The 27,880-nt window shown below is 40.1% G+C and overlaps 2 protein-coding genes across 4 annotated transcripts in view; both read left to right on the forward strand.

The window, feature by feature from the left end:
* The first annotated feature begins 538 nt into the window (after positions 1–538).
* On the forward strand, positions 539–13,328 carry LOC134633311 (sulfotransferase 2B1-like). Its single transcript, XM_063482186.1, has 6 exons — positions 539–791; positions 6,933–7,144; positions 7,867–7,993; positions 8,195–8,289; positions 8,401–8,581; positions 9,152–13,328. The coding sequence occupies exons 1-6, from the start codon at positions 653–655 to the stop codon at positions 9,259–9,261; spliced, it is 864 nt and encodes a 287-aa protein (XP_063338256.1). The 5' UTR covers positions 539–652; the 3' UTR covers positions 9,262–13,328.
* Positions 13,329–14,860: 1,532 nt separating this feature from the next.
* The window catches only part of wu:fj29h11 (uncharacterized), a 50,702-nt gene continuing 37,682 nt past the window's right edge, over positions 14,861–27,880 (forward strand). Inside the window, exons 1-13 of one of the 3 annotated variants that reach the window (XM_063481690.1) lie at positions 14,861–15,132; positions 15,504–15,661; positions 19,701–20,518; positions 21,980–22,169; positions 22,258–22,616; positions 23,076–23,195; positions 23,280–23,477; positions 23,611–23,751; positions 24,280–24,540; positions 26,482–26,662; positions 26,776–26,939; positions 27,090–27,230; positions 27,316–27,494. In XM_063481690.1, coding sequence (XP_063337760.1) covers positions 19,712–20,518; positions 21,980–22,169; positions 22,258–22,616; positions 23,076–23,195; positions 23,280–23,477; positions 23,611–23,751; positions 24,280–24,540; positions 26,482–26,662; positions 26,776–26,939; positions 27,090–27,230; positions 27,316–27,494 — 2,741 coding nt within the window. In that variant the 5' untranslated portion in view covers positions 14,861–15,132; positions 15,504–15,661; positions 19,701–19,711. Of the gene's footprint in view, positions 15,133–15,403; positions 15,662–16,797; positions 16,880–19,700; positions 20,519–21,979; positions 22,170–22,257; positions 22,617–23,075; positions 23,196–23,279; positions 23,478–23,610; positions 23,752–24,279; positions 24,541–26,481; positions 26,663–26,775; positions 26,940–27,089; positions 27,231–27,315; positions 27,495–27,880 lie in introns of those variants that run through there. The other 2 variants (XM_063481689.1, XM_063481691.1) reach the window with 2 other exon arrangements.

Raw genomic sequence — 27,880 nt, forward strand, 5'->3', positions numbered from 1 at the left:
TTATTGTCGGAGAGAACGTAGACGGGGAGAGATGATCCAAGTTCAGGCTGGGAGGTGTAATCGGAGCTCCAACCTAGTTTTGGTTTTTAAAGAATGGTTTTCACTGTTTGCAGTGCCATTCATTTACATTCGGTTGTATAGATCCATTTGAAGTGTGCTGTTTTTTTGCCCTCCCTCCATAGGTGGCCTCCCTTCAGCCTTTGTTTGTAATCCTCGTTTTAAAGTGCCAGCTGTGAAATAAAGTTTTGGATCTTAGCTTGCGTGGCAGTGTTTTCTTTTCGGCTCTCTGACTTATAACTGTGAATATTACAATATAAGCTCTAATATCAGCTCTAATAACAGCTCTATTATCCCAACAAACAATGAAAAAATAAATAAATAATATATTGTGTATTACTAAGTCCTTGAATTTTACACGAATCGTTCAATGATTACTTGGTCATGAATACTTGAGCTTTGACGAAGAATCGCACACTTGTTGGAAAGTGACGCAAACAGAAGCGAGCGCGAGACCACAGAAGAAGCGGGAGTGGCGCTACAGCCTCGAGCTACAAAAACAGTGATAGCGCGTTAAGTTGAGACAAAGTCCAACAGTTTTTCAGCTCGAAGCTCTCAGAGCTGTTTTCAGTGAGCTGCTTCTGCTTGTTGAAGCATGACTGAGACAGAGTTATACACGCTGTACAAAGGCGTCTATGTGCCTTCAAGTCTCCATCCGCCCGAGAGCCTCAGGTACTACGAGGAGTTTACATTTCGTCCGGATGACATCCTTATTGTAACGTACCCCAAGTCTGGTGAGTGATTGCAGTTCGACGGCAAATGGTTTCTTTTATGCTAAAGAGGGGTTTGTTTTAGTGGGCTGGAAGAGGATTTTTCAACCTGTCGTTTTCTTATTATTAGCAGCAATTACACTATATAATCGTCCTGGCGTTACGTCGTTTAAAACAAGGATTGCTCTTCATTTTATGCGACCATTTTAATGGTATGTATTTAGCATTAAATTTCATTGTGGGGTTTATTTTAAATGTGGGAACCTTTTTGGAAAGCTCTCATCCCCGACTGTCCGTTGAGTTTCCGGTAGAAACAGGTAAGAGATGCCCGGCGTCTAAATATTTATGCAATTCACCCCAAACCTGAGAACCTCATTTCTCTGGATCACCAGTGACCGTCTGCCACAAAGTTACTGCCGATGTTTCCGTGTGTATTTATGCCTAATGTCTTTGTGTTGACTACAGTCTATAGAAGCAATGTATGAGGGTTATAAAACACATAAATTACCTGTTTCATGAGTATATTTATGACTCTGTGTTATTGTATAACTAGTCCAGTCATTTTAGTCCACTTAAAATATCTCTATAGAACTGTAGTGTTGTATTTGTAATTTCTGCTGCCCTGTTGGCAAGATCTCTTAAAAATAAATAAATAAATAAATAAATAAATGATGTCAGTGAACGCTGGATAAATGAAGGATCTGCCTCGTGATAGGAATGCTCCTTCTAGCTCAAAATGACTGGATTTCATTCATGAGAGATGTGTTTGACATATGTTTTACAGATTAGAAGAAATTCTTTTATAACAATCATTTTCTGGGAAATACTGGAAGTCACTTTTTTAGCACAACACTAGTTTTTAAACAGTCCTGTTACAAGCTAGCAGCTGCAGGCCTTTCTTAGCATAGTGACTTTGATATTATCGAGAGAGCAGCAGAAGTGCGACAAATATGAAATGACAGGTCTTTAAAGAGATTTTAAGTGAGCAAAAAGGACTGGACTGATTCTAATACAGGTATAGTTGCACAGAGCAACTGTACCTGTGTTAGTGCATTATACCTGCATCCTTTCTTCATTTTATATACAAACCCCTTGTAAAATATTTTCAGTACATTCTATTTATCAAGATGAGCAATAACATAAAGAAATCACAGAATCACTTTTTGGAACAATGCTGGTTTTTCCAAAGAGACTGACCCTGTATACCTTATATGAATGTGCTGTGTAGTATTAAGGCTCAAGAATGTCTTCTGGCACTTTTCTTTATGTTTTTATTAAAGGTTCTGTGACAATAGATATATGACTTTACATGCTACTTGCCCTTTTAACACAATGAATCATGTCACCACATCCGGTTGATTTTTAGTCATAAAGCCACAGACAGCAGAGCATTTCTACCAGCAGCTGGGGGTGGCTGTAGCTCAGCAAGTAGAGCAGGTCGCCTAATTATCAGAAGGTTGGTGGTTTGATCCCTGGCTCCTCCAGTCTGCATATCAAGTATCCATAGGCAAGATATTAACCCCTACTAACTAACCAGTTGCTCTCTGATGCATCCATCAGTGTGAATGTAGTTAGAGTGCTTGTGAGAATTGGCGAATGTAGTATGTTGTATGGAGTGCTTTGAATACTCTGGGAGAGTAGAGAATCTATATGAGAATCAGTGTATTTACAACTTAAAATGTGATATTCACTACCAGAATGGTGTCTTTTACTTGCAAAGACTGAGGAATTCAAGTGAAGTTTTATTAGAGTTTGGACATATTCTCTACAAACTATTTGTGAATACCAAAAACAATCAGCGGGCGATGGATGGATTTAAAAGGACGGACAGGAAGTGGACTAGATCCCCATAGATCAGCTCTGTCTTAGACAGGGACTTTAGCTTGGATAAAATTTAAAAAGTTAAATAAATACAGTGCTAACTGAAGAAAAATGGATGGCTTATTGTGTTTTAGTTTAAGCTTTCTCATTATTACAAGAGAAGAATGCATATTTAGGGAACTGTGTACAACTGGTTCATTGTCAAGCCAGCATTCAGTTTTGCTAGAATGGCAAGACAGATCTGAGCAGCACAAACGAAACTTTTTGCAGCACAAATCAGCACAAATGTTTGACATCAACTTTTTTAAATTTGAAGAATGTGTGGGCGGCCAACTTCACTCAGGTTTGCCAGTGTCACGAAATGAGGTGAGCGAGTTTCTGCTGACTACTGTGGGCCTATAGTAAATATTTGAATACTGCATTAAGCTCGCTTTGTACAGAAAGATCGGTCAAAAGACCCTTTAGTAACAGACTCGTGAGTAGAACATAAAATGCCCACAGACTGTCCTGAACATACTATGCACAATCACAAGGTAAGGCAAACAAGTGAAACATATATCTGGTCTAGTACATTAAGGTGAAAGATTCTGGAACTCACTAATTTCTAAACCTTGGTTATTGTCACGGTACTGAGTCTGGGGACGCAGGGTTTGCGTTTTCTGGTTTTTGAATATTCTTTGATTTAGTGTTATTCATGTCATAGTCTTTGTATTTCTTGTTTCTTAGTTATTTTCTGTAGTTTCTAGGATTTAGGTTCTGCTTGTATGCCTTTGCTGTATTCCACATTTCATATCTTTCTAAACTTTCTTTGTTTTAACGATTCTAAAACTGAAGTAATGGTGTTTAGACCTGCCTCCACTGCTGTTGTTGATTTGCAATCCCTGAAATCATTCTGTAAACCAGAGATTGTTAATCTGGGTTTTAAAATGGATCCTGAGCTTAAGCTTGAAAGCCAGATTGGGTTGGTTGTAAGGTCTAGTTTCTTTCATCTGAGGCAACTGGCCAAAATTAAGCACTTTCTTGCAAGACAGCAATTTAAAACAGTAATCCATGCCTTTGTAACCGTTCGGCTGGATTACTGAAATTCTCTTTATTTTGGGGTGAGTCGATCTTCTGTTTCTCGACTGCAGCTAGTTCAGAATGCTGCTGCACGCCTTTTAACTGGTACTCGTAGATGCAAGCATATCACCCCAGTTTTATATTCACTTCATTGGCTGCCTGTGCATTTTAGGATCCATTTTAAGCTGCTTTTATTTGTTTTTAAATGTTTGTCCAGTGCTGCCCCTCTGTACCTCTCTGAGCTTCTTCATCCATACATACCTTCCCGGTCCCTCAGGTCGGCAGACCAGCTCCTCCTGAGTGTGCCCAGGACTAATCGTAAGCTCAGAGGGGATCGGGCGTTTGCTGTGGCAGCACCAAAATTGTGGAATGAGTTGCCTTTACATGTCAGACAGGCACCTTCCTTATCTGTTTTTAAATCACGTCTTAAAACATATTTATTTACCTTGGCTTTTAGCACAGCAGGACTTGTTGATGTCTCTTAATATGTTTTCTTATTAATTATATTTTTAATTTTAAAATATTTTATATGTAATTTAAACTGGGTTTTTTTTCTCTCTGTTTTATATTTGTAGCACTTTGGTCAACATTGTTGCATGTAAAGTGCGTTATAAATAAATATGCTATGCTATGCTATGCTATATCTAGTCACCCTTTTCTCTATGTTCATGCAGCTCCTGTGTCCAGACTATGTTCCCTCCTTCTCCCTAGTCAGTCATATCTCCTGGTCTCAGAGTCAAATCCGCGTCTTAGTCTGTGTCTAATGTTTACTGTAGAATTTTGATAGTTCCTTGTGTAGTGCTTAGTGTGTTTAGGTTTGCTTCCTCCCTGTCTCGTTATGTTTGAGTACTCCCAGCTGTGCTGTCCTCCCGTGTCTCATTCCCTCGTTATCCCTTTGTGTATTTAAGCCATTTGTCTTCCTCTGTTTGCTGCCGGATTATCTGCGTATCTCCCCTTGTGTTTCTACGTCTCGTGTTTCCCCATGCTCCAGGTTTCCATGTCTCAGGTTTCTTTGTACTTGTTTTTTAGGTTTCTCCCAGTTTAGGTTTCGCTAGTTTAGTCATTGTCACCTTTGGCTTTGTTTGTATTCTGCTCCGCCATAATAAAGGCTCACTTTCAGTTCAAGTTCTGTTCCATCTCCAATGCTTGCGTTTGGGTCCTCTCACTCTCTCCCTTCCACACTCTGCCAGCGTAGAAGTGTCAGAACAATCTAGCCACAACATGGACCCAACACTCGCTCCTTGTGAGGAGCTCCGGGAGGACTTAATTCACACAGTGGATTTACTGTGCCATCAGTGGCTGGAGAGGTCCAATAAGGAATACCGTGATGGTCATAAAGATTGTAGCTAGCCGGCTACAAAGCCTGGTTTCCGGCTTCCTCTTGGTAGTGGACTTTCTCCGACCTCTGATTACGTTTCTCCTGAGCCTGGAAATTTAAAGTCTGTGTTTTCAGAGACAGAATCATCTGCTCTAAGGACTTAAAGAACTGTGTTACTCCCGCTCCTCCCTGGTCTGGAATAATAATTCCAAAGATTGTTTATTCTGAGACTGTTTGTGTGACTGTGGAATAGGGCTCCTCAGAAACTGAAACTCCCCCCAGAGGCTGAGTCTGTGACCTCAGCTGGCTTTGCGCTCCTGGAGGCAGTGCAGCCTTCTTCTCCACCTCCGTCAGCTGGGAGCTAGGCGAGTTCATCCAGCCAGCCATCCCGATCAGATTGCATGGGCTGCGCAGCCCCAGCTGCTGCATCCTGAGCCGGCTGTGTGCCCTGCACAGCTCCAGATAGCTCTGCTTCAGCCAGAGGTTTCTGCACCTGCTGGCCCTGTTTCACCTCAGCCGAGCCCCTGCAGCCTCCTGTTTCAGCTGGAGGCTCATGTGAGCCCGCTCAGCCATTGTCTGTCTCCATTGGGGGCTCTGGAGAGTCTGCCCAGCTGCCTACGGCTGCCACGCCGCCACCTGCTCAACCGCCTGTGGCTGCCACGCCACCATCTGGTCCAGCTCCATCTCCACCCTGCACGGCCTGCCTGTCCACGTCCTGCACGGCCTGTAACATGTTCAGTTTTTTCTTAAGGAAGTACAGGAGAATGTCTGCCGTTTAAAAGATTTAATTTGCTTCAGCAGTTGAAATTACAAGTTTACAGCACTGGACCTCCATCTGAAATCAGCCGTCTGTCTTCACACAAAGGATGAGCGTCAAGTCGAGCCGTACAGTTTATACCACAACAATAAAATGTATTATTATGACTGTCTTCTTCAGTCCTGCTGTCTCCCTGCCGGATCTTCTCCTCTTTCCGTCCACGTCTGACTTCACCTCGTATCTGCTCCTCTTCCTGGAATAACAGAAGACGCCTCCCTGACTTGCCTTGATTATTAATATTATCCTACTGATTCTATTTATTATCTAAGTTTGGAAAAAAATGTTCGGTCACCCTTGGCCCAGTATGATGTGTAAGCGTGTTGCAAAAACCCTCTGCACTCTACATGTTAATCAAGATAATTCAATTCAGTCGAAGCGCTGAGTGAAGATTTGACAGAATGCCAACTCTTTAATGAATTGGCACTCATTAAAGAGTTGTGCGCAATGTGTCCATTTAATCATTTTATTCCTAACACCTGCCCGTCCACGTCCATCCACCAAGTCATGTCAACACCAGCCACTTTGACGGCGAAGACCCACAATTAATAGCCTAGAAAGGTGGACTCCAGACCTGCTCTGCTGTCGCCGCCGCTTCCCACCCAGTCGGCCTCCTGACCTACTTCGTCTCCGCTGCCGCAACTTCCCTCCTGAGTAGACTTGTCGTGTCTTGTTGTAGACTCTGTGGGTTTGTTTTTTTGGGGGGTTTTTTGCTTCACATTTTCCCATTGCTTCTGTTTTACATGCTCCAGGTTTCGATGTTCCATGTTCCACATCTCAGGTGCTCAGGTCTTTAGTTTCTTTGTACTTCTTTTTTAGGTTTCTCCCAGTTTAGTCATTGTCACATTTTGCTTTTGTTTGTACTCTGCTCTGCTGTAATAAAGGCTCACTTTCAGTTCAAGTTCTGTTCTCTCTCCACTCCACGTCTGCCAGCGTAGACGTGACAGTGACAGCCATGGTTTCTTTCTGTTTATTGAAATAGAGGCTTCAAAATAACAACTTGAAGTTGTTACCAAGGGGGCAGTGAGGCATGCTTAATCAAAATTGACACTGTATTTTAGGAAGTTGGTGTACAATGACACTTTAATAGCTCTAATATTGGGAGGCCCAAATAAAAGCTAAATCAAAACATGAGATTGTTTCTTTTTTGTAGGTACGACATGGATGCAGGAGATTCTCCCTCTGATCATCAGCGGAGGGGATCCGGCCTCCGTAGAGACTCTTCACAACTGGGACCGTGTTCCATGGCTGGAGGAGAATCGAGCCCGCACCCTCAACCTTGAAAAGAGGCCGTCTCCACGCATGTTTACAACTCACTTCCACTACAGCATGATGCCGCCATCCTTCTTTGAAGTTAAACCAAAGGTAGGTCTGCCACATAGTTTGGTTCGTGGGTCATTAAAGCTGTTCATTTAAATGTGAAAGGGGATGTTTTATGGGTCTCTTTAATTCCTGCTATAGAGTAGCAGCTTCTCCTCCTCAATAATAAATAATTGGCATAGTTATGCTGTGATTCATCCAGGCATAATCTAAATTGAGTGGTTTAAAACATGAATGTAGCACAGGCAACCAACATAAGAATACTTGTAAAATATAAGACATGTAACCAACAGCCCCTAATATTAGCCTGAAAGAAGATAAAACACTGAGTATACAACTTGTCGGAGAAAAATGTGAAAGTCTTAGTCAGGTTTCCTCCACACAGAGAACTGATGTGGAAAGAAAATAAAGTAGCTGAAAGAAAATTACAACACAATTTAAAAGACACAACAGCAAGAACAGGGGATTTTTCATTACTCACCACTGACAGCTTCTTATGAGACCTCAGGCTATTACTTAGTAGTTCCTATAAGAAATACAGGGTTTGTATTCTGCTGTGCCTGTGTCCAAGTGTCTGGCATGGCAAAGTAAGCAACCATACAAAAAAAATCACCAGTGAGAAGGTCTGTGATTGCATGTGAAGGACAGGTTATGAACTCAAAGTGCTTTGTCTGTGTAAAACATACATTGTAGTTTTATTTGGTCATAAAGCTACAAACTTAAATGTTGAATGTTTAAAGTGAAGTAATGATTTGTCATTACTCCAGGTCATCTATGTCATGAGGAACCCCAAAGATGTGTTTACGTCTGCTTTTCACTATTTCGGGTCAACTTCGTTCCTGGTGAAACCAGGCCCACAGAGCGAATTCCTCCAGAAGTTCCTAGATGGAGAAGGTTGTTCTTGTTACACTTATGGAACATACACTCTTCATTTACTCTGTATTAGAACAGCAGGTGACATTTAGCCTTTTATTCAGTTGTATTTTACAACTGGTAACAAGAGGATTAAGGATTGCTGAAGTTGAACCATTAGTGCAGAGACGTTTGCTATTGTATTCATAATAACTCAAAGGGAATCTTTTCTTTTTCTTTTAGTTATATTTGGTTCCTGGTTTGACCATGTAAAGGGTTGGCTCAATGCTAAAGATAAAGAGTCCATCATGTACATCTCCTATGAAGAACTTTTAAAGGTGAGAAGAACTGCAAATGCCTTCCAAATAATTTAAACATGAAAAAAAGAGTCGTACACTGAGAGTCGTGGTAAGAACATGAGCTGAACGGTGTTTGTCTGCACGGTGCAGGACCTGAAGGACTCTGTGACCAGAATCGCTCAGTTCATGGAGAAATCTCTGGATACTGAAGCAATAGAGAAGATAGCAGACCGATGCTTGTTCAAGAACATGAAGAAAAACAGCATGTCAAACTACTCGGCTGTTCCTAAAGAATTCATGGACCAGAGCAAGTCTGAATTCCTCAGGAAAGGTGTGTTTTTGTAATACTACTGAGAATGGTTACCGCACCCAACACCCCCCCCCCCCCCCCCCCCGCCCCCCGTCAAAACCCCCCCGAAGTATGTTGGTTTTGAAGCTGTACTGTATGGTGAAATAGCATGAGTTATATCTCTTATTCACCCCCCCTATAGCCTCGACTGGCATGTCTAAACAGGACTCTGGGAGGAGGTGAATGTGGACATAGGTTTTAAAATGAAAGTATGCAGGCAGGAAAATGTTGGAGTACCTTGGATTATTGTGTTCCTCCTTTGCATCACTGACCCAGCGCTCTTTTATCAGACTTTTAAAGGTTCTAATTGGTGCGCAAATAGTTTTGACTCTGTGTTTGCACCTGGACGTGCTACCTAGGTTTTAGAAATGAACCAACAACTTTCTAAATGATCACCTGAGATAGGGTTTCGATTTTTAGCTTATAAGCCTGGTAATAGTACGTAAGGAACTGAGAAAAACTGTAACAGAATTTTAGATTTAAAGTCTAAAATAGTGGACACAACAGTTCCTTCAATTTAGGTTTAACTCTTCTCTGTGTGTTGTGTTTCAGGAATTGCTGGAGACTGGAAGAATCAGCTAACAGAGGCAGAAGCAGAATGCTTTGATGCTGTTTACAAAGACAAAATGAAAGATGTCAAATATAAATTTGTTTGGGATTAAAAGACTAAATGAAAGTCATTTCATCATAGAATTAGAGAAACAAAGTAGAGCATTAAATGGTTTGTTGATATGTATTCATGAGGTAATTTTGTAGTTATCAACATAAAACTGGTAACAGCATTCTGATTGGTGCAAAACCAAAATCAGCTCTGTTTAAGTGAAACCCTGGTGGAGTGAGGGGGTTGTCAGGGTCGGCGCACTTCAGTGGTGATGTTGAAAGAGCCCGCGAAATAATTTTCCACTAGGCTAGAGAACTGTGAAACTTATAATATCCAATGTCACTGAATGAGAGTGACGATAGGACCAGTAAAATGTAACATGTATTTGTTTATTCTATGCCATTTTGTTTTCTGCTTCCAAACTTTCAAATGATGTACTTTTAACTCAATACCATTTATATTAACTCTTAAGTTGCTTATTCTGCAGATTTTAAAGCATAAAATGTGATAAAAAAGCTATATTGTTACAGATAAAGCTACCCCCTCATGCACAAGTAATTAAAAGCATGTGATATAAACATTCAAAAATTATGATCTAGTAATATAGTGCATATATTCTGCATAATTAAAGTATATTCTAATGCTCAAACATTTGTTCCATTACTTAACCTCCTAAGACCTGAACTCTTCCACGGCATGCATTTTTAATTTCTCTTTGATATTTGGTCACATTGGGGCCTGATGAATGTAAAAACAAAGAATTACCAGATTTTTTTTTTAACCTTAATTTTGTTTTTAAGAAAAATAAGAGCCACATATGAGGATATTTGTTTAAAATTTTGATAGAACAGTAGCAGTATAATGTCCTCGTAAGTGGATATCAGGCCCTTGTAGAGCAAAACTGAGTATTTTGATCTAAATAACCCAAAATGTGATGTCAGGTCCTAGGAGGTTAAGTAGATTTATGCCTTTATTCAATATGAAACAGTTTTTACATTTGGGTGCAATGCAACTTTACATATAATACTTTTGCATCCACACACAGGTCTGCACAAGTATGCAAGTTTTCCTGTGCTGTGTGTTTTTCTGGTCAAATGCTCCGAAGCATCGCAAGGAGTTATGCTACCCTCTGTAGCTCAGATCATACATCCTGTTGTCTGTTAAAGTGTTCATTGTGCCAGATTAAAGCCCTAAAATCTTGCCTAAGTCATGTTTGCTAAATGTTACTACATGTACAATATTGTTAGAAAGAAGGTACAAGCTAGCAGTGTATGGGACATCAATGATAAAGTGGTGTAAATCATAATTCAGTTCAATGCAATTTTACATCACCAGTCATCTGAAGGCACTTTAGATTATAAGGTAAAGATCATTCAGTATAAGACAGAAAACAGCAACAATCAGAATATCCCTTATGAAAAAGCCCTTGGAGAGAGTGGGAAGGAAGAACTCTATTTCAGCATGAAAATACATCTTGCAGAACCGGACTCAGTCATCTGCCATGACAGGCTGTGAAGTGACCATAAAGACACAGAGTAAAACACAAAATGTATGAGAAGATAAAACCAGTGACGGTTAATGGTGTCATACTGATTATCGCAAGACACTTCACCCGTTGCCTACTGGTGGTGGTCAGAGGGACCGGTGGCGCCAGTGTCCGGCAGCCTCGCCTCTGTCAGTGCGCCCCAGGGTGGCTGTGGCTACAACGTAGCTTGCCATCACCAGTGTGTGAATGTGAATGTGTGTGTGAATGGGTGGATGACTGGATATGTAAAGCGCTTTGGGGTCCTTAGGGACTAGTAAAGCGCTATATAAATACAGGCCATTTACCATTTACCATCATGTTTGCTTTCACAGCAGTGGGATTGCTCAGCCTCACAGAAAAGATGGTACTGTCAAGAAAGAATTAGCAGACCCAAAATGATCTGCTTCTTTAGCTTGCTATTTAATCTTCAGTAGCAAGCTACAAACCTTAACTAAGCAAACATTATGAAGTCATTCTGGCTCATAAACCAGTAAAATGGTTTAGGCAGGGTTTTCTTGTGTGGTTCTGAACAGACAGCCTTTGAAAGGTCATGTTGTAAAAGCTGGCAGTAACTGAACGCAAGATTGTTCCATAATTGTTTGTAGTTGTTTGAATCACTACTGCAAATCCTTTTTTCTAATAACTAAGTGCAGGGTGGAGTTTAGAGGGAAATCTTTATCTGTAAAATTCTTTCTTTGTCAGAACATGAACTCTTTTGCTCTTTCACGTGGGTGCATAGGGAAAGAATTTACTAAAACTAATCATAAGTAACGATTATGGAATGCCTCTTTCCCCCCCATAGTTTCCACCGCTTTTCTTTTCTTGTTTCAAATGTTCCTGGACACATTAACAGTTTGCAATCTTTGTAAATACGTAACTATTTAATGACTTAATTTTTTCTGTTTTCGTTTACTCACACTGGCAAAATCTTTCCTCTGCTCCACTTAAAGTCAGAGGAAAACTACTGTGCTTTGTCCTGCAGTAAACAGTCCTTTTGCTACTTTGCAAAGAACTGGTATTCCAACCTTTCCTGAGGTTTTCTTTTTAGTCAAATATTTCCACAGTTTAAATATTAAGATATACTCCCATATGTGCTTTTTGACTGCATAACTTGAACTTAATTTTCATTCACAGATTCTTTAAGATTAGGTTAGCATAGTCAAAAATGATAAACAATGAACAAACTCGCATGTGTAGTGCTACATAAACTCAACATTTCATTGTTGTTTCTGTTTAGCTGTCGAATTATAAATAATGTCCCACTGCGAAAGGACGCGTGCTGTTGACCTTCTGGAATTCAGATGGAGACAGTTTGAAATTCTACTTTCTTTATAAATTAAGCAGAACATCACCCTGCACTCGCTCTTTTAAAATGGGGATATTCATCAACCAAGCAGCTCACTTCAGTAACGGTGTGCGATTTTTGACAATCTAACATGAAGATAAATCAAACGCAAACCTTTCTTTACAGTCTTTATGAATGGATCTTTACATCCATAAAGACTGTGAACAGTCTCTACAGTTGTCCAATTAGCCCCTCATTCTGTGTCACACCAGTTATTACAGTGTAATGTATGGGAGGGTTTGAGTTCATAACACCTTGGATTGGAGTATGTTGTAACCTATGCATATGTGTCCCTGATGACACATCCTGCTTGCGTTTCAGGGTGACACCGATGTGGTTTCCATTTCCCAAAAATGCAGTGAGTGTTGTCAGAAGTGTAGAAGACTTAAAGTGTTTGATTTGTTTCAATCTAACATTTTAAAACATTAGCGATTTCTTGGTGCCCCATTGTAAAATAAGTTTTCCACTGTTAAGACTTTGTATTAGCCAACAGTACACAAACTTAACTGAGTTAGAGCAGCTTTTCTTTTAATTTATTGCTTTATCTTATAATAATACAATTATAAGCAATTCATATATTTTTCCATTCGTTTTTTTCCCCAAAAAAATTGGCATTCGGTTGTGGAAATACTTAAGCATTCTTGAGTTGTGTAAAATTGAGCCAGAAATCATTGTAGGACTGAGCAGAAGATCAGCTGTGCCATCCCTTTATGATTTCAGTATTTTACTGAATAATTGTTCAAACAACGAAATGGTCACAAATTAGGGCACAAACAGATTTTATTTAATTAAAAAATGAGGGAAGTCAGATCCCTCTTCTGTGGAACCAGGTCCCACTTTTGATTCAGGAGACGGGCACCCTCTCTCGATCTTCAAAAAAAGGCTTAAAACTTTCCTTTTTGCTAAAGCATATATTTAGGGCTGGATCTGGTGACACTGAAGCTCCCCCTGCTGGGGACATCAAGAAGCACTGTGTTTCTTCTTCACTCACCTTTTTCACTCACTATGTGTTTATAGAGCAGTCTGTGTTTAATCATTAGTTATTATTCATCTCTGGCTCTCTTCCACTCTATTATATTATGGCTGCCCCTCCCTGAGTGTCCCAGAGGCTTTTTTTTCTAAAGGGGAGTTTTTCCTACCCACCACTGCCAAGGGCTTGCTCATGAGGTGTTGTTTGATTGTTGGAGTCTGTTATTGTCTATTATTGTCTATTATTGTCTATTATTGTACGGTGTTAAACTTGCAATAAAAGTTGCCTTGAGGGAACTATTGTTGTGGTTTGCTGCTATATAAATTGAACTGAAATTGAATTTGTCCAGAGTCTGTTGCTATCTGGGCAACTAATCTCACAACTGTCTGTGTCTGATCTGTTTCTCCAGATGTTTATCTTCAGCTGTTGTGACCTACACTTGGCCCTGTCAGGGGCACAGCTCAATAATTAGATTTAAAAACTAAATGTAAAATTAGTGCAGCTAATGGAAATTCACATTATAAAAACATTTAATATTTTATGCCACACTTGTATTTTGCCTGTAACAAAATGACAAGCCGATTAAAACAACTCTCCTCTTTTTTCTCTCCTGTTTTGTAAGTTAAATATCATGGTCAGCACGGACACAAACATACCATTCCTCCATCCACTGGAAATGGGATCTCCGAGTTGCTGATCTCAGAGTTAATCAGCTCAAGAGTTTACTTTTAAACTCAAAGTTTCTTGTACATGCTTCCAGGAATAGAGGACTCAAGTGCACAAGAGTGAAAGTTTAACATGTTTATTGAAGTCACAGAGTCAGACGTGGTTGAACTGGTTCAGCTGTTGTAGTTTTTTTCTTTTTTGAGTGGGGGGGTTTGTGACGGGGGCAGGCAGATAAATCCAAAGAGTCCTCCAAACAGGTAACCTCCAAGGTTTTCTCCCCACCAGTGTCTCTCTCAGAATCCACAAAGGCAGGAAGTATTTGCACAGTCAAGAGTAAGTTAAGCCCAAGGCAAAAAGAGATTTAGTCACAGAGCAAAAGACAGGGCATGAGGCACCAAACGACATTCCTACAGTAAGTGCAACGATCTTTTGACAACCAAGAGGCTTGAGTAGCAGGTGACACACCTGCATGCCAAGCTGAGACATGCTAAGCTGATCAGAAAGGTTGTTTGACGTCTATCAGGCTGTTGTCATCGGCAGTTTTTAAATATTCAACCAAAGAAATGGTGAAACCTAAGTTCAACTTTACACTTTTTTTGTTGTTTGTTGCTGTTTGTTTGTGTTTCTGAACTCATAAACAACTGTTTTTGTTTTATTTTTTATGACATACTTGTTCCTCACAGACACCCACTACAAATATATGATTTATAGAATAGGATACTGGGGATTACACAAAATATAAAGCGGGTATTCATCAATCTCACACTGAAAAGGGAGTGTTAAAGGGGGAAAGGGGGAGGAAAGGGGAGCTTAAACAACTTGTTTCGGACACTGGATCAGCAGTTACTGATAATGTCACTGTCTAACACAAAAGCTGCACTAAGGCTACCTCGCTACCTCAGAATATACATTCACATGTCTCTGAAAACTATTTATATGTCTGTTTGGTTTTATATGTCAAACTTAGAAACAAAATAGTGACAAATTTGATTGTGAGTGATATACTATTTGTGAGTAGCTTTCGCACATGAACGCCTCTAAAGCAGAGAACGGTGTTTTACCACCTTTATCGAGCAACGTGAATGCAGCTCAACAGTAGCTAGCTAGTCGGCCAAGATGTTAGCATGCACAATGAGTTTCGATTTAAATTTTTCAACAAAATTGGACTTTTTTTTAACAGTGTTAAGATTCCCTAATACAAGTGCCGCCCCGATTAATCGCTGTAACTCTTTATATTGACCGACTAATGTCATTGTTATTACTTCATAATATTTCTGCAGTTAGTTTCGAATGCTAGCCAGCATAGCGCCGTTGCTAGCCATCATAAGTATCTGTCATGCTTATATCCTGCCGGACAGAGATGTTAAATGAAGGCAAAGACACACGCCCCACAACTGTAACTAAAGGGTTGTTATCGTAATAACAGGTAGATGGCCAGCATTTTCACTTAGTTATTTCGTTCTAGGTTGTTGCTTCTTTTTCACAGTATTTCGTAACAAAATAATTATTTTGAATATATGAATATAAAAGTTGCAATGCAATGACGAGGTACATTAGTGTAAAGTAGTCGTTTCTTAGTGAATGTTTTGTTCTTGTTCTCCGAAGGCTCAAAAGCACTTGCACTGTACTAAATGACACACTGTAAACCCTATAGTTTTACATTTTGATTAGATAATGTTATAAATGAAACATGTCATTTCTGCTCTTATTAAAGAGAGCTCTTATGACATAAAGATATACTGTCTGGTTGACACTACTTTGTCTAACTGCACGGGCGGTTGGACACCTTTGTTTCAGGTAGCTGGGTAATTATCATATATCACAAGCCTGGGACAAAACTCACATGGACTCTCATAACTATTTTACTTCTGCTGAGATTAACTAGTTAAGACCTGTTACTCTTCGTGGTTTATTGTGATGCACTGAGAAGATCGAAGCACACTGATCACTGTAAGGTATGTTTTCACTGACAGAATATATAAATATATATATACTATTCTGTGTCAGTAAAATAGCCCCGCATTTTTGCCTATATTAAAAGCTATCCAGCCTCTAATTTCCAATATGTTTCATGTTAAAGTGGAGCTTTATAATTGTCCTTAGTTTGATATTTCATGTTAAACATGTCAAGAGTTTCAGATAATGAGGTCGGTGTATGTACGAGTAATCCCTGTGTGTTTCAGACTGCTCTGTTTCACCTTTTATTGCTCTTTGCTCAGTATGATGTCATTAAGGTCATATCTCCCGAATATCGTAACTTAAGTGACACACCTGCTGTTCGTGTTTTTGGTTTGTGAGGGATCTCAAGTGAGGAAAAGAGAGCTAAAAGAAGTTGTTTCAGACACTGCATGAAAACGGTGTGGCTGAGATAACTGATGACTTTTTTGGACTGTGAGCTACCCCTCTATAGTCCAAGAGGGTTTTGAACGCCACAGGAGCTGAGCAACCAAACGTGACTGGCAGGAACATCTTAGGCCTCTGAAGTTTCTTGTGTGTGTTTCTGTTTCCCCACACCTTATTGTATCACCATAGGTTGACAGGAAGTAATGTAACAGACAGAGTTTAGTAAGATCAGTATTGTGCTGTAAGTTTTTCAGTGCAAGCCAAATATTCTGGTTAGTTAAAGAGACGAGCTGGTGGATGATGTAATTATTACATCCACAAGTATGTACATTTGTATCCAGAACTACACAGAGCTGTGATTACTTTCTGTTTCCTTTCCTTGTGTACTGGATTGTTTTGAGCCTAATCATGTCACATGGAGTATTACCCAACAGCTGATGTAAATCAGCTGAAGCAAAAGCCAGGAATGTGAAACCTAAGGCCTCATGCCCTCTTTGTTTTTTCCCCAATTTCCAGTGTCCAATCAGAGAACAGTTTTCCTTACTTTACACTGTGTTGTCTTATAAATTCTCAGTCTTCATTAATGCTTTGACCATTTCTGGAAATGTGAGTGTGGATACATCGAAATTAAGGACAGGGACATAACATACATGCATACATGAGCATGGCTGTTGGTTTCAGTTTCATTTCTCTTCATGCTTGAAACGAAACACAGCAGAGTGGGAGGGAAGGGAGGAGGAGGAGAGTATTTAAGCTTGAACAGGAAGGTTTCAGGTTCATGTCTTTGTTCAAGGAGAGATGAGTGCAGATCTTATCATTTGAAGGAACAGGTAAGATTGCTCTGATTCAAGCACTTTTGTACTATTGGCTGTATTTTATGCACACATATAACTATTATATAGTCTATATGTTTATAGACCCTTTTGGTTTTCATAGATGATAACAGTGTAAACTCACAAACAGTAGTCATCAGCAAACACATTGTGGTTCTTTTGGATAAAACATAATCTGCTTCTGTGGTTAACATGTTCTCACTTATTGCTATTTTGATATAACTAGTGCCATTTTATTCACAGTGCTGCACATTTAGTGTTTGCCACCAGTGATAAAACATTGACTAGTGCACAGGATTAGTAAGCCACAACACTTTGATTTAGTGTTAATTTAATCTTGGACATTTGAGCATTAAAACCTGCACATTTCGCTAGTTTAATTTAAGTAAAACACATTGACACAAAGTCCTTGAAGAAGAAAAGCTAGTAGCTCAAAAGTAACTGGACAAACAACCGTCTTAACTTTAAATATAAAGGAGTGTTTTTAATACTGGTGTGAGAGTCATTAACGATCAGCCTCTTGGAAATGGGAGGGTATGTATAAAAATGGCTGTAATTCCTTAACAGTTAATTTAACTTTTGTTAAATCATTTGAATTAAATTGAAAGTCTGCACTGCATTCACACCATGGTGCTTGATTAAAATCAAATCTACCGTGGTTGTGTTCAGAGGCAAAATTATAAACAGTCTTATTGTCCAAAGACTTGTGGAACTGTACATGTGCTGTTAATTGGAAGCCTCTATCAATATTTACAGAGAGGGAGTGATAGATTTCATTTCAGATCATGAGTGATCATAAATAATAAAGACCTTTAGACACCAGACATGTAAAATTTGTGTGAATATTTGGTCTATTAAAAATGTTTTTCGGAATCACCTATTCTTAATGCAGCCGTTCATACCAACAGCGTAATTTCACAAGAGGAATTTATGGCATTTCTTTTTCCAAACTAAGCTAAATTTTCCAGATTTTTCAGATTGGAATAAACAGATCGGACTACTGCATTTGGCAGCAGGTGGACTGTAGCTTAAATCAGCGGTCCCCAACCCCCGGGCCTCGGACCGGTCCGTGAGTCGTTTGGTACCGGGCCGCGAGATTTGAGGCTCAGGTGTGAAATGTATGGTTTTCAGGGTTTTTATCTGTTTTCAGCGTTATTTTGTTATCGTTTTTATCGTTAACTTGGTTTTCCTGGGTCTTTTCACGTGTGTTATGAATAAATCTTATTTTTTTCGGTACCGGTACTAGTTTTATTTTGTTGTATTTATCCGCGACACCTTAAAGGCCGGTCCGTGAAAATATTGTCGGGCATAAACCGGTCCGTGGCGCAAAAAAGGTTGGGGACCGCTGGCTTAAATCACACACTATTGAATATTTATTGTTGTATTTAACGGTTAAGTTCAGACGTGTAATACATGCAATGAAATGCTCAAAGCAACAAAACAGTAGCTCACAGTGTTGATTAAATACACTACGCATCTTAGAAAGTAAAGCAAACCCTTCTTAATAAAAAGACACCTCACCAATGAATTACCTTCTCACCGTCCTCATGCATGCATCAGCTGGCAGCCACCAGCTTCAACAGCCACAGGCAATCTGCAGCAACTGTTAGTTTTGGCTGTCTGTCTTGTTATGCCAGGCAGATATTTGGCAATGGCTTTGTAACCTTATGATAAAACAGCTGACTGCTGGGAATGTGAACATGTAAAGTTGAGTCATTCTCTGGGTTAACAAATATCTGCCTTTCTTTACATATTCATTTATCATACAATCTAAAACATGGTATTGGAGAACATAAGAAGCCATTGAAATATACATCAAAATAATATAATAATTAATTATATAATTATTTTTGACTATAGCCACATTTACACTGGAGTTTTCAGGGCATATGTGTTAGAGACAGATTCTAACCTTGATGTGTAAGTCATTTTAAACACCATATAAACACACAACATGAAGAACATGTTCTCAGTGAGTTGGACATTTTTACAGTTGGCTGTAAAAATAAATTTATCAGCGATTACTTAGAGCAGTGGCGTCACCATTTCGAAACTGGTTAATAGCTGGTTAACACATTAAGTACACTGCCAAACACAGTATACACAGTAACACCAACTTCGGTCCTGCTTTTCTCACTTAAGAAACATTTCTAAACTAAGCCCTATTGTCATTCGTGCTTTCATTTCATCAAGACTGGACTACTGTAATTCACTGTTTACATGTTTAAACAAAAACTCCTTGGAGCGTCTACAGATTGTTCAAAACGCTGCAGCAAGACTTCTGACCAGAACATCTAAGTATTCACATGTGACACCCTTGTTAATACAGCTGCACTGGCTCCCAATTGAATTCAGAGTCCATTTCAAGATTCTGGTCCTGGCTTATAGGGCTCTTCATGGACAAGCTCCTGCCTACATCATTGAACTTCTACAGCTCTATGTCCCTAGCAGGTCTCTTAGGTCATGTAATCAGGGCCTACTTGTCATTCATCATACAAGGCTGGGAACTAAGGAGACAGAGCTTTTGCCACTGTGGCTCCCAGACTGTGGAACTCTCTCCCACTGAGCTTAAGATCTCTGGACTCAGTAGCTTCTTTTAAAAAACAACTAAAAGCACATCTTTTTAGAATTGTATTTTGTTAAGTGTTGTCTGTTTTGTTTCATACTTTGTTATCCTTGTGTGTAGCACTTTGTGATCTTTTATCTAGAAAGGTGCTATATAAATAAAGTTTTACTTATTTACTTACTGTACAGCAAGCTATATTTCTAGCAGATAATCATATTGTCCATTAATGCTGGTCTCTTTTCCTCCTGATAGTGTCACTCAAGATGGAAAAAGTTCGGACGGAGCTAGTGTCCATTGTCAGGGAGCACCCTGATGGGATCCCGCTTAAAAAGCTGGCTATCGTCTATAACCAGACATATCACAAGAACTTGACCTTATCCAAACTGGGCTTTGACTCCATGACCAGCCTGGTATCCTCGATGGAGAGGGATCTGGTTCTAGAAGAAGAACTGGTGTTTCACAGGGACCATCGTGGGGGAAGCCAGGCGACAGCTGGAGCCGAATGTGGAGTTGCAGCTCAAAGTAAGGAATCGGCAACAGCTCCTGAAGTGAAAAAAAGATGTAAGACTTTGAAGAGAATTGTGAGAATGATGAAAGGACATCCGGATGGGATCCTTCTGAAGTTGCTGACTGCAGCCTATAAACAGAAATACAGCCGTGACGTCTCCTTAGACTCTATGGGCTTCAAAACAGTTTCTTGCCTGGTAGACTCTTTGAATGAAGATCTGGTTGTGGTGGAGGATGTGGTGTACCATAAGAGTCACCGGCCTCACAATCAGCCTCAGGCTGGGATGTTCACGAAGACTAAAGAGAACAGCAGACCTACAACACCACGTACGCCTGACTCGCTTATCAGGAGCAGTAGCCCTGCCCCTCGTACTCTACCACAGCGCGATGCCAGTCCTCAGATTGTTCCTCTCACTCAGGCAAGAATGAACCTTCTTGGATCTCCTTTGATTTCCACTGCTTCCGTATCTTCCTCCCATTATGTTCCTGTTATTCCCCTTTTTACTGTACCCCAGCCAGCTGAGGAGTTGTCCCAAGAGCAGCTCTACCAGAGGATCTTAGAGGTTAGCTGTGCACTCTGATACTATATATATATAATAAATATATATATATATATATATATATATTTAGGCGTCTTTTATCTTTACAGTTTGATGCTGACTATCTTGACATCTTAAACCAGTAAAAGTCTGCAATACTGTTGAGGCTAATAGTAGCCTCTTAAGTTAAAAGGTACAGGCATTAAAGGAATCATAATTTATTATTAATAGTAATAATAATAATAATAATAATAATAATAATAAAATACATTTTATATGTAAAGCACCTTTCAAGACACCCAAGGACACTGTACAATAGGATAAAACACATAATAGAACAATGACACAATGAAGAACAATAAAACAAAAGCACAAGATAAAAAACTGAAATTTTTAATGTAAAGATAGTAAAGAATGCTTTTTTTCAACTGTGTTTACTGGTTAGCCTAAACAGTAAACTAGAATACAGTCAGCAGCTGAACATCTACCATCGCTTATAGATAGTTCTCAGTCCCATTTCTGTTAGCTCGCGAAGATGAAAATATAAAATGAGTCCTCAAATGTTCCCTGACATGCTTAGGTTGGGGGGGTAATGTGCCTGGTGGGGGTTATTTTAATTTACAGAGTAATGAGTTTTCATTGCAGGAGGATGAATGAATTAAAAAGTCCACTTAGCGTAAACATGTCTCACATTTACTACCTGTATATACGGTACATTTTTTTTAGTACATAAATTTTGACAAGGTTGACTCTCAGATTGACCATGCAGAGTTTTGCATTTGTATTTGCAGCATTTTATTTCAATTGGATTTTGACAACATTTTCCATTCCTCATACCTCTGACTACATGTAATATTACTCAGTATTACTTATATAGTGAAGAAAACAGTCGATCATACACAAACACTAATCAATATACATATAACACTGGCATCACCATCAGTAGTTTTCCTCATTTTGTTAGCTGATCGTTCCTTCCTTTCCAATTTTGCAACATCAAAACCGTTGACATAGAGGAGTTCAGCAATCAGCATTTTTACTGCTTGAAGTACATTATCCAGTTCCATAAACCCATTAATGTAGTTATATTTGATAGTGGGAACACACCCGTGCTTGTAAACTAAATAGAAGGATACAGTTAGAGACAGCTCGTTTTCCCTCTCACTACTTAATTTGGTTGAAGCCATCTGTAAGTAGTTTTCTCACCTAAGAATGTGAAAACATAAAGCGGTGCTTTGCTCACCTCAATGCATTGAGAGATTGTCTTACATCAAAACAGCTGAAATATGCAAAACTGCCAGACACAGAGAAATTTGGGGAAGTTCTTAATAGAGTTCTTCATTTATGCATTACAAGCTTGTATCTTAATGAACTCATCTGCTACCAATGTACTCTTAAAACTGACCTTTGGCTTCTGCAGTACACTGTGTTATAGCAGCTATTTGGAAACCAGTTGGTGTGTAAAAATTTATTGATGTGTTCCAGGTGATGGGGACGTACCAGCTAACTGCTCCATCAATGGAACAGCTTCAAACCTGCTATTCTCAGAAGTTTGGTGAAAAGTTTCCTCTTGCCCAGTACATGTCGTTGTACGACAACTGGGAAGCCAAGAAGCTCCCCACTCAGTCTCAGCCAACAACTGATCCCAAGACTGGGGTATGGCAGACCGCTGCAGGTAGCCAAACATCAAAACATTCCATTTCAAGCATAAAAGATTCTCAATAGTCCATATTAATTAAATAGTATGTATTATCCTCCCACAGCAACACAGAGTCCTAAACCTGAAAAAGAACAGGAACAGGCCAGTGGGCTTAGCTTCCTGTCTGCCTCCGACTTTCCAGTGCTGGGGGCAGATTTGAGTTTGCCCAAAGAGCAGAAGACCAAAGTGAGGGATGCCAACCCGAGAGAAGGCAGTGGCCCTGTCTTTAATAAAGGTTATCATGCACAGCTCAGGGAGCTCCTTGGAGAAAATATGCGAGCTGTGGAGGCCATGGAAGCAGACCAGGAGGACTTCAATGGGAGGTGGAGAAACAGGGACATGGATCAGGATACGATCAACAGTCTGATGGAGAGTGTCATACGAGAAATCGCTGGGGAGGGAGAGCTGGTCACCACAAAGAAGGTGAGGACGAACTATACTTATGTTTTCTACTGTATAGCTGTGCATAATATGCTATTTGATAATTTAGTCTGACATGCAACATTAAATTATTCTCACAGACTACACTGCTTGCCTCACGGTTTCTAACCCAGGTTACCATCAATATCTTTGGTCTTCCTGATTTACAAACACATTTATTGGCTGCCAGTTTTCTCGCTTGCAGTTTTCTTCCATCTTGTTTTTCCTTTAGTTTATCACCAGCTGTTTTTCAGCAGCATCTTTGTTTCTCATCTGCTGTCAAGTTTCCAAGAGGATATTTGATTTGGCCCTTCCCATTTATCTGGGCTTGACACCAACACTATGGGTGCACTAGGCTTGTGCTTCCCAGAATGAGTCGTGTTTCACTCTGTTACATTTGGACTAACTCGCTGCGTTTGATTTTGTCGTTGTCCTCTCACTGCCTTTCACACCTGTTTCCAGGTGATATCCCGGGTATGCAGGCTGGTGCCTTCTTTGGACCCAAGATGGGTAGAGCACTTGCCTCTTAAAGCTCTAAAAGATCTTCAGTACCTCATTAGAGAGATCAACATGTTCATAGAGGTTGGCACACTTATATTTCGTTTTCACCTGTTTTCTCACTGTCAGGTTGCCAAACTGAATTTCATTTTTTCCTCTTTCTCCCAGACCACCTCAGCAGTGACATCCATCTGTACCCTGTATGAGCTGGGCCAGTCATTAGCTGGCCTCAAGGACAAGAAGCGGTACGAAGAGCTAAACCTCGGCCCCCTTTGCAAGCTCCCCTTCATTCACCGCATATTCAAGATTGACAGCAACACGAAAGATGACGATATCCACCAGATCGAGACTGTAGACATCTTAAAGGTGCATTCACAGGGATTCAGTTTTGTTTTGCATTTGATCTTTAATGTTTATAAGAGCTTATTTTGTTGTTAAAATATGTTTTACAGTTACAGTATATGTCATAAATATATGTTGTTTCCATTCTTTTGTTTAGCAACTTCGTGTTTTTAGGAGGAAGCAGAGCAAGGTAAAAGTGGACCTGGCTGAGTTTATGAAGCATCTGGCTGACCACCATAACTGTGACTCTCCATACGAGCTGGGCATCAGGATAACTGGTCTTGGCCTGCCCATATCGGTAAGAAGCACAATGTTCTGCTACATTCCAGGACGGTTTACTGATGAGTTATGATCAGCAGAGGTTTGGGACATATTTGCTGGGACATATTATGGTTACACGAGCTACATGTGCATCCACAGCCATACCCCACACAGCCTGGGTATCCTCCCAGATGAACCTTCTAGGCAAACATACAGGGAGGCTTGGGATCGAGTTAAAGTGCCAGCATGAATTATTGTTTTATTCTGCTTCTGGCTGTGGTCTCAGCTAGAGCCTATGTTGGCTTGGTACCACACTGATTGTTTCTTTTGCTGAAGGTAGTTTCAAGTAACTGCTAAATTTAATGAATAATGCTGTGATTTCTTCTCTGTGAACCCAACTGTCCATGCGTTGTTAAGTATTGTTAAGTAAGTAGAGATGTGTGGAAATCTCATTGGGTGAACTTAAAACAGAAAAAACGACTTCACTTGTATTTTGGGTAAAGATTAACCTGCTATACTTTGCCATTATTCTCATATTAAACATAAACACTTTTGTCTACTCTAGACACTCTCGAAGGTAGGCCGTAACGAGCACACCATCTTGGAGCGTGCCAGGGAAGTGATTCAGAAAGAACTGGAGGAGGAGATATACGAGCGGCTGAGGAAGCTCAAAAAGAGCATCTTTGAGCCGCTGCAAGGAGCAGCTTCCTTATCCTCTGCGGGCAGCTTGGATCTCAGGAAGAAGTATGCCTCAATGACAGCGGCTGAGGTCGTGCTGGCGGTCTTTACAAATGCAGGGGAGGTGTTCAGCCCCAGGATGGCCAAGGTGGGTTTCACACACTGACAAATGTCTTGTGTTACTGAATCTGGACTTCTGTCATTTCAGCGTGGAAATTTGGGCCTACTTTGGGTGGAGTGGGTCATTTGCCAGTAAGAAGGTCACAAAATGCCACTAAAGCAGCCATCAAAGTTTGAGTGAGAGTGTGTGTTAGTTGGTTACAACTTTAATAGCCAGAATAAAACATTGTGTGAATATGTAGGTGTGAATGAGTATTAGCAGGGCTGTAACTTGAGTTATGTGACTGACGGCACATAACTAGTAAGAAGTGGTTTATATGTTTATTTTTATATGTTACCTGTGAATCCAACTGGCTGAGGTGAATGCTTACTAGCAAGTAGTTTTGTTTTGTTTTCTTCATGTAGTCAGTATAATATTATGTGATGACAAAAACTCCTGTTCAACAAGCTCAAACATGAAGAAAAGTAACCAGCCAACACCGTTTTGTATTAAGAACAAATAGAAATGAAAGCTGTCTCTAGTATGTCTATACGATACATCCCAGCTCTGTCCATATATACAAGAGACTGGAAGATAAAACTAAAAGCAAGGCACAGGGAGCAAATATCTATCAAAATCAAACAGGAAGTGAGCAGTGATAACTGAACAGGGAAACACAGATGCACAAATGAACCTAACACGCGTGTGACACGCGAGGAAGAAAAAACATTCACTGAGAGAAGAACTAAACCCAAATACAACCAGGAACTAGAGGTTAAATACATGACGAAGACCTGCAACAGGCTGGCGACCTGTCCGGGGTGTGCCCTGCTTCTGACCCGGGGCCCTTTGCTGTGTGTCTTTTCCCCATTTCTCTGTCTCCCTTAACTGCTCTACCGTTGAATAAATGCCAAAAAAAAAGTTACACCAACAAAACTCCATAAAGTCCATAAACTCAAAAACATAACATGACATATGAAGGTGCACTTTGCTGCCTGCTGAGAGCACCTATTCCCCTCTCTTTCTATTAGTGATCTATTATTTTGTTATTTTAAAGATTTAGTTTTTATTTAATTTACAGATTTGGATTATTCATATAAGATAGAAGTATGGTAATTAGTAATGCTATTTGATTATAAATTAAGATGGCATCTAAAGTACTTAAAATACTAGTAGATGTTTTGTTTTTTGTTTTTTCTGCAGACCAGTAAGATAATACATGAGGCCTGTAAAAGACTGGCCTACTGGCCTGCAGTGCTGTCTATATGTAGTAAATTATGTGCTGTGGCTTTACAAATGTAAAGCCTATACAAATGTGGCTCATTCTGAATGGTGATACCCGCCTCCTAAAGAATCTTGGTTGCATGTAAAACAGCTTTTGCTGTTTTTCATCAGAGAAACCAACCTACTGTGGATCATTTTACAGGAATTATCAGTGACACATACTCCATGGAAAAGGTGGTTTTCACCTCTTGTATATGAAAAGACGAATGGAAAAAACACCGGAGGTTGTGGGATTGTTACTCAAAAGAAACACACGCCAATTCTTACATTGAGCATCAGTGCCCAAACTATGCCTGTGCTTCTATTATATTTGCTGTAAACCAAGAGAGACCTCACATTCTGCCCCAGAACAGGCAAGTGAAAAACAAAAACAAAGACAAGACTGTGCTGGAAATGTGTTAGTCCAAATTGGCAGGTAATAGCAAAGCAGGTTTCAGATTTCACACCGTCTGCATTTATCAGAAAAACTAGACTTTTGGAAAAGATTTTCTAGTTTGTTTGTTTTTTTTCAGAGTCAGTTCTTAGATATAATAAACAGCCTCCACACACGGTAATGGCACACATGAGATTGAAGTCTGTGTTTGCTCTGAGCGCGACAGAGAAGCAACAGAGAAGCTAGGTGTGCCTGTTTTATTTCTGCGTTCAGTGATCATATAAATGAGTCCCATGTCTCTGATACAAAGCTTTATTTGTTTTCTGATTCAGAACGTCCAGAACTTCCTGCTGCAGGTGTCAGGTAATCGGCTGGAAACAGCTTTGTTTCAGCTGGCCATCTGTGGGGGATCCCTGGCTGTTCCACACGACCTAGTGCCCAAAGACAAGACCTCCAAACCCACGGAAAAAACTAAACCAGAGGACAAATCCACCAAATCTCTCCCAAGTGAAGGTTTCTAACGCAAGATGTTACACATATATTAGCTTATCCTGATAATACCTAATAAACATGAATCTGTTATATTTTTAAATGGCAAATGCACATTTTTGCTCTGTATTTCTCAGCCAAACTGAAGCAGTATCTCAGGGACAAACTGGCTGCTCAGAACTCAATCACTTTGGCACACATTGCTTCCTTGGAGAAAAAACTGTCTGAACACTTCCACGTGAAAGACTTCCTGTCTTTAGAGAAAGGCAGCTTCCTGGAGTTTTTGGTGAACAACATTCAGGTAGTTCTCTCATTTCTGATTTACTTTAACTCTGCAAATCGCAGTTATGGGACCAAATTAACAAAGCAAAAGAATTTGTAGTCATAATAAGGAGATAACAAGTTGCACCAAATCATCCAAATTCGGTGTCTCTCATCTGGTTGTGTGCAGCTGCTGCAGGACACAGTGGGGTCCACCTTGATTCTGGGCAGCAGCATGGAGCGAGCCGGCAGTGGCTTCAGACCCTCCAAACAAGATGTGTTTGAGTTCATCAAACAGTGCGGCGACGTAGCCTCCACTGATCCAGATGAAGTGAGTCATAAAAACAGACACAGAAACAGCACCCCTTTTTTCACACTAGATGTTCTAAAACTACACTGCAACTGTGTTTCCTCAGCTCTCCTACATTGAGTCAGCACTGAGGTCTCACTATGGGGTCCGGGACAGTCGTGACTTGGGGCATGGTCCTCTGCACAGACTGGCTGACCTGGTCCAACGCCAAAAAGCACTGGGTGGAGGAGGACTGAGCCCAGTCTGCTATGAATCAGCCCTGTTTGCTAAACAAGGCAAATCAAGGTTAGAAGCCTATCACCAGACAGACAGAAATGCACTTCAGTATATGGGAAGGATTTGTAATGTTATGCTTTTCCTTATGTTTATTGTATATATGTGAGAGTGGTGGAGGCAAAAACTCAGGCTTTGTTTGTTTTTTTTACCTCTGGCACTGTGTGTCAGTGAGACGCTCCACCCACCTGCTCTTCAAACCTTCTGTTTGTGAGGAGAAGCTAATTAGAAGAAGTTAGCTAAAAGGGACAGCAGCCTTAAATGGAGACAAGGTGAAATAGCTTGATTCAGACACGCTGTACCAAGGCTTAGTATTAAGATAAATAAGGATTGCTATGAACTCTGAATCAAACAAAGCCACTCTGCCTGGACATGTAGAGTCCAAGAATAAATATGTA

Source organism: Pelmatolapia mariae, linkage group LG8 (genome assembly GCF_036321145.2).
Source record: "Pelmatolapia mariae isolate MD_Pm_ZW linkage group LG8, Pm_UMD_F_2, whole genome shotgun sequence".
In the NCBI taxonomy this organism is placed as follows: Eukaryota; Metazoa; Chordata; class Actinopteri; order Cichliformes; family Cichlidae; genus Pelmatolapia; species Pelmatolapia mariae.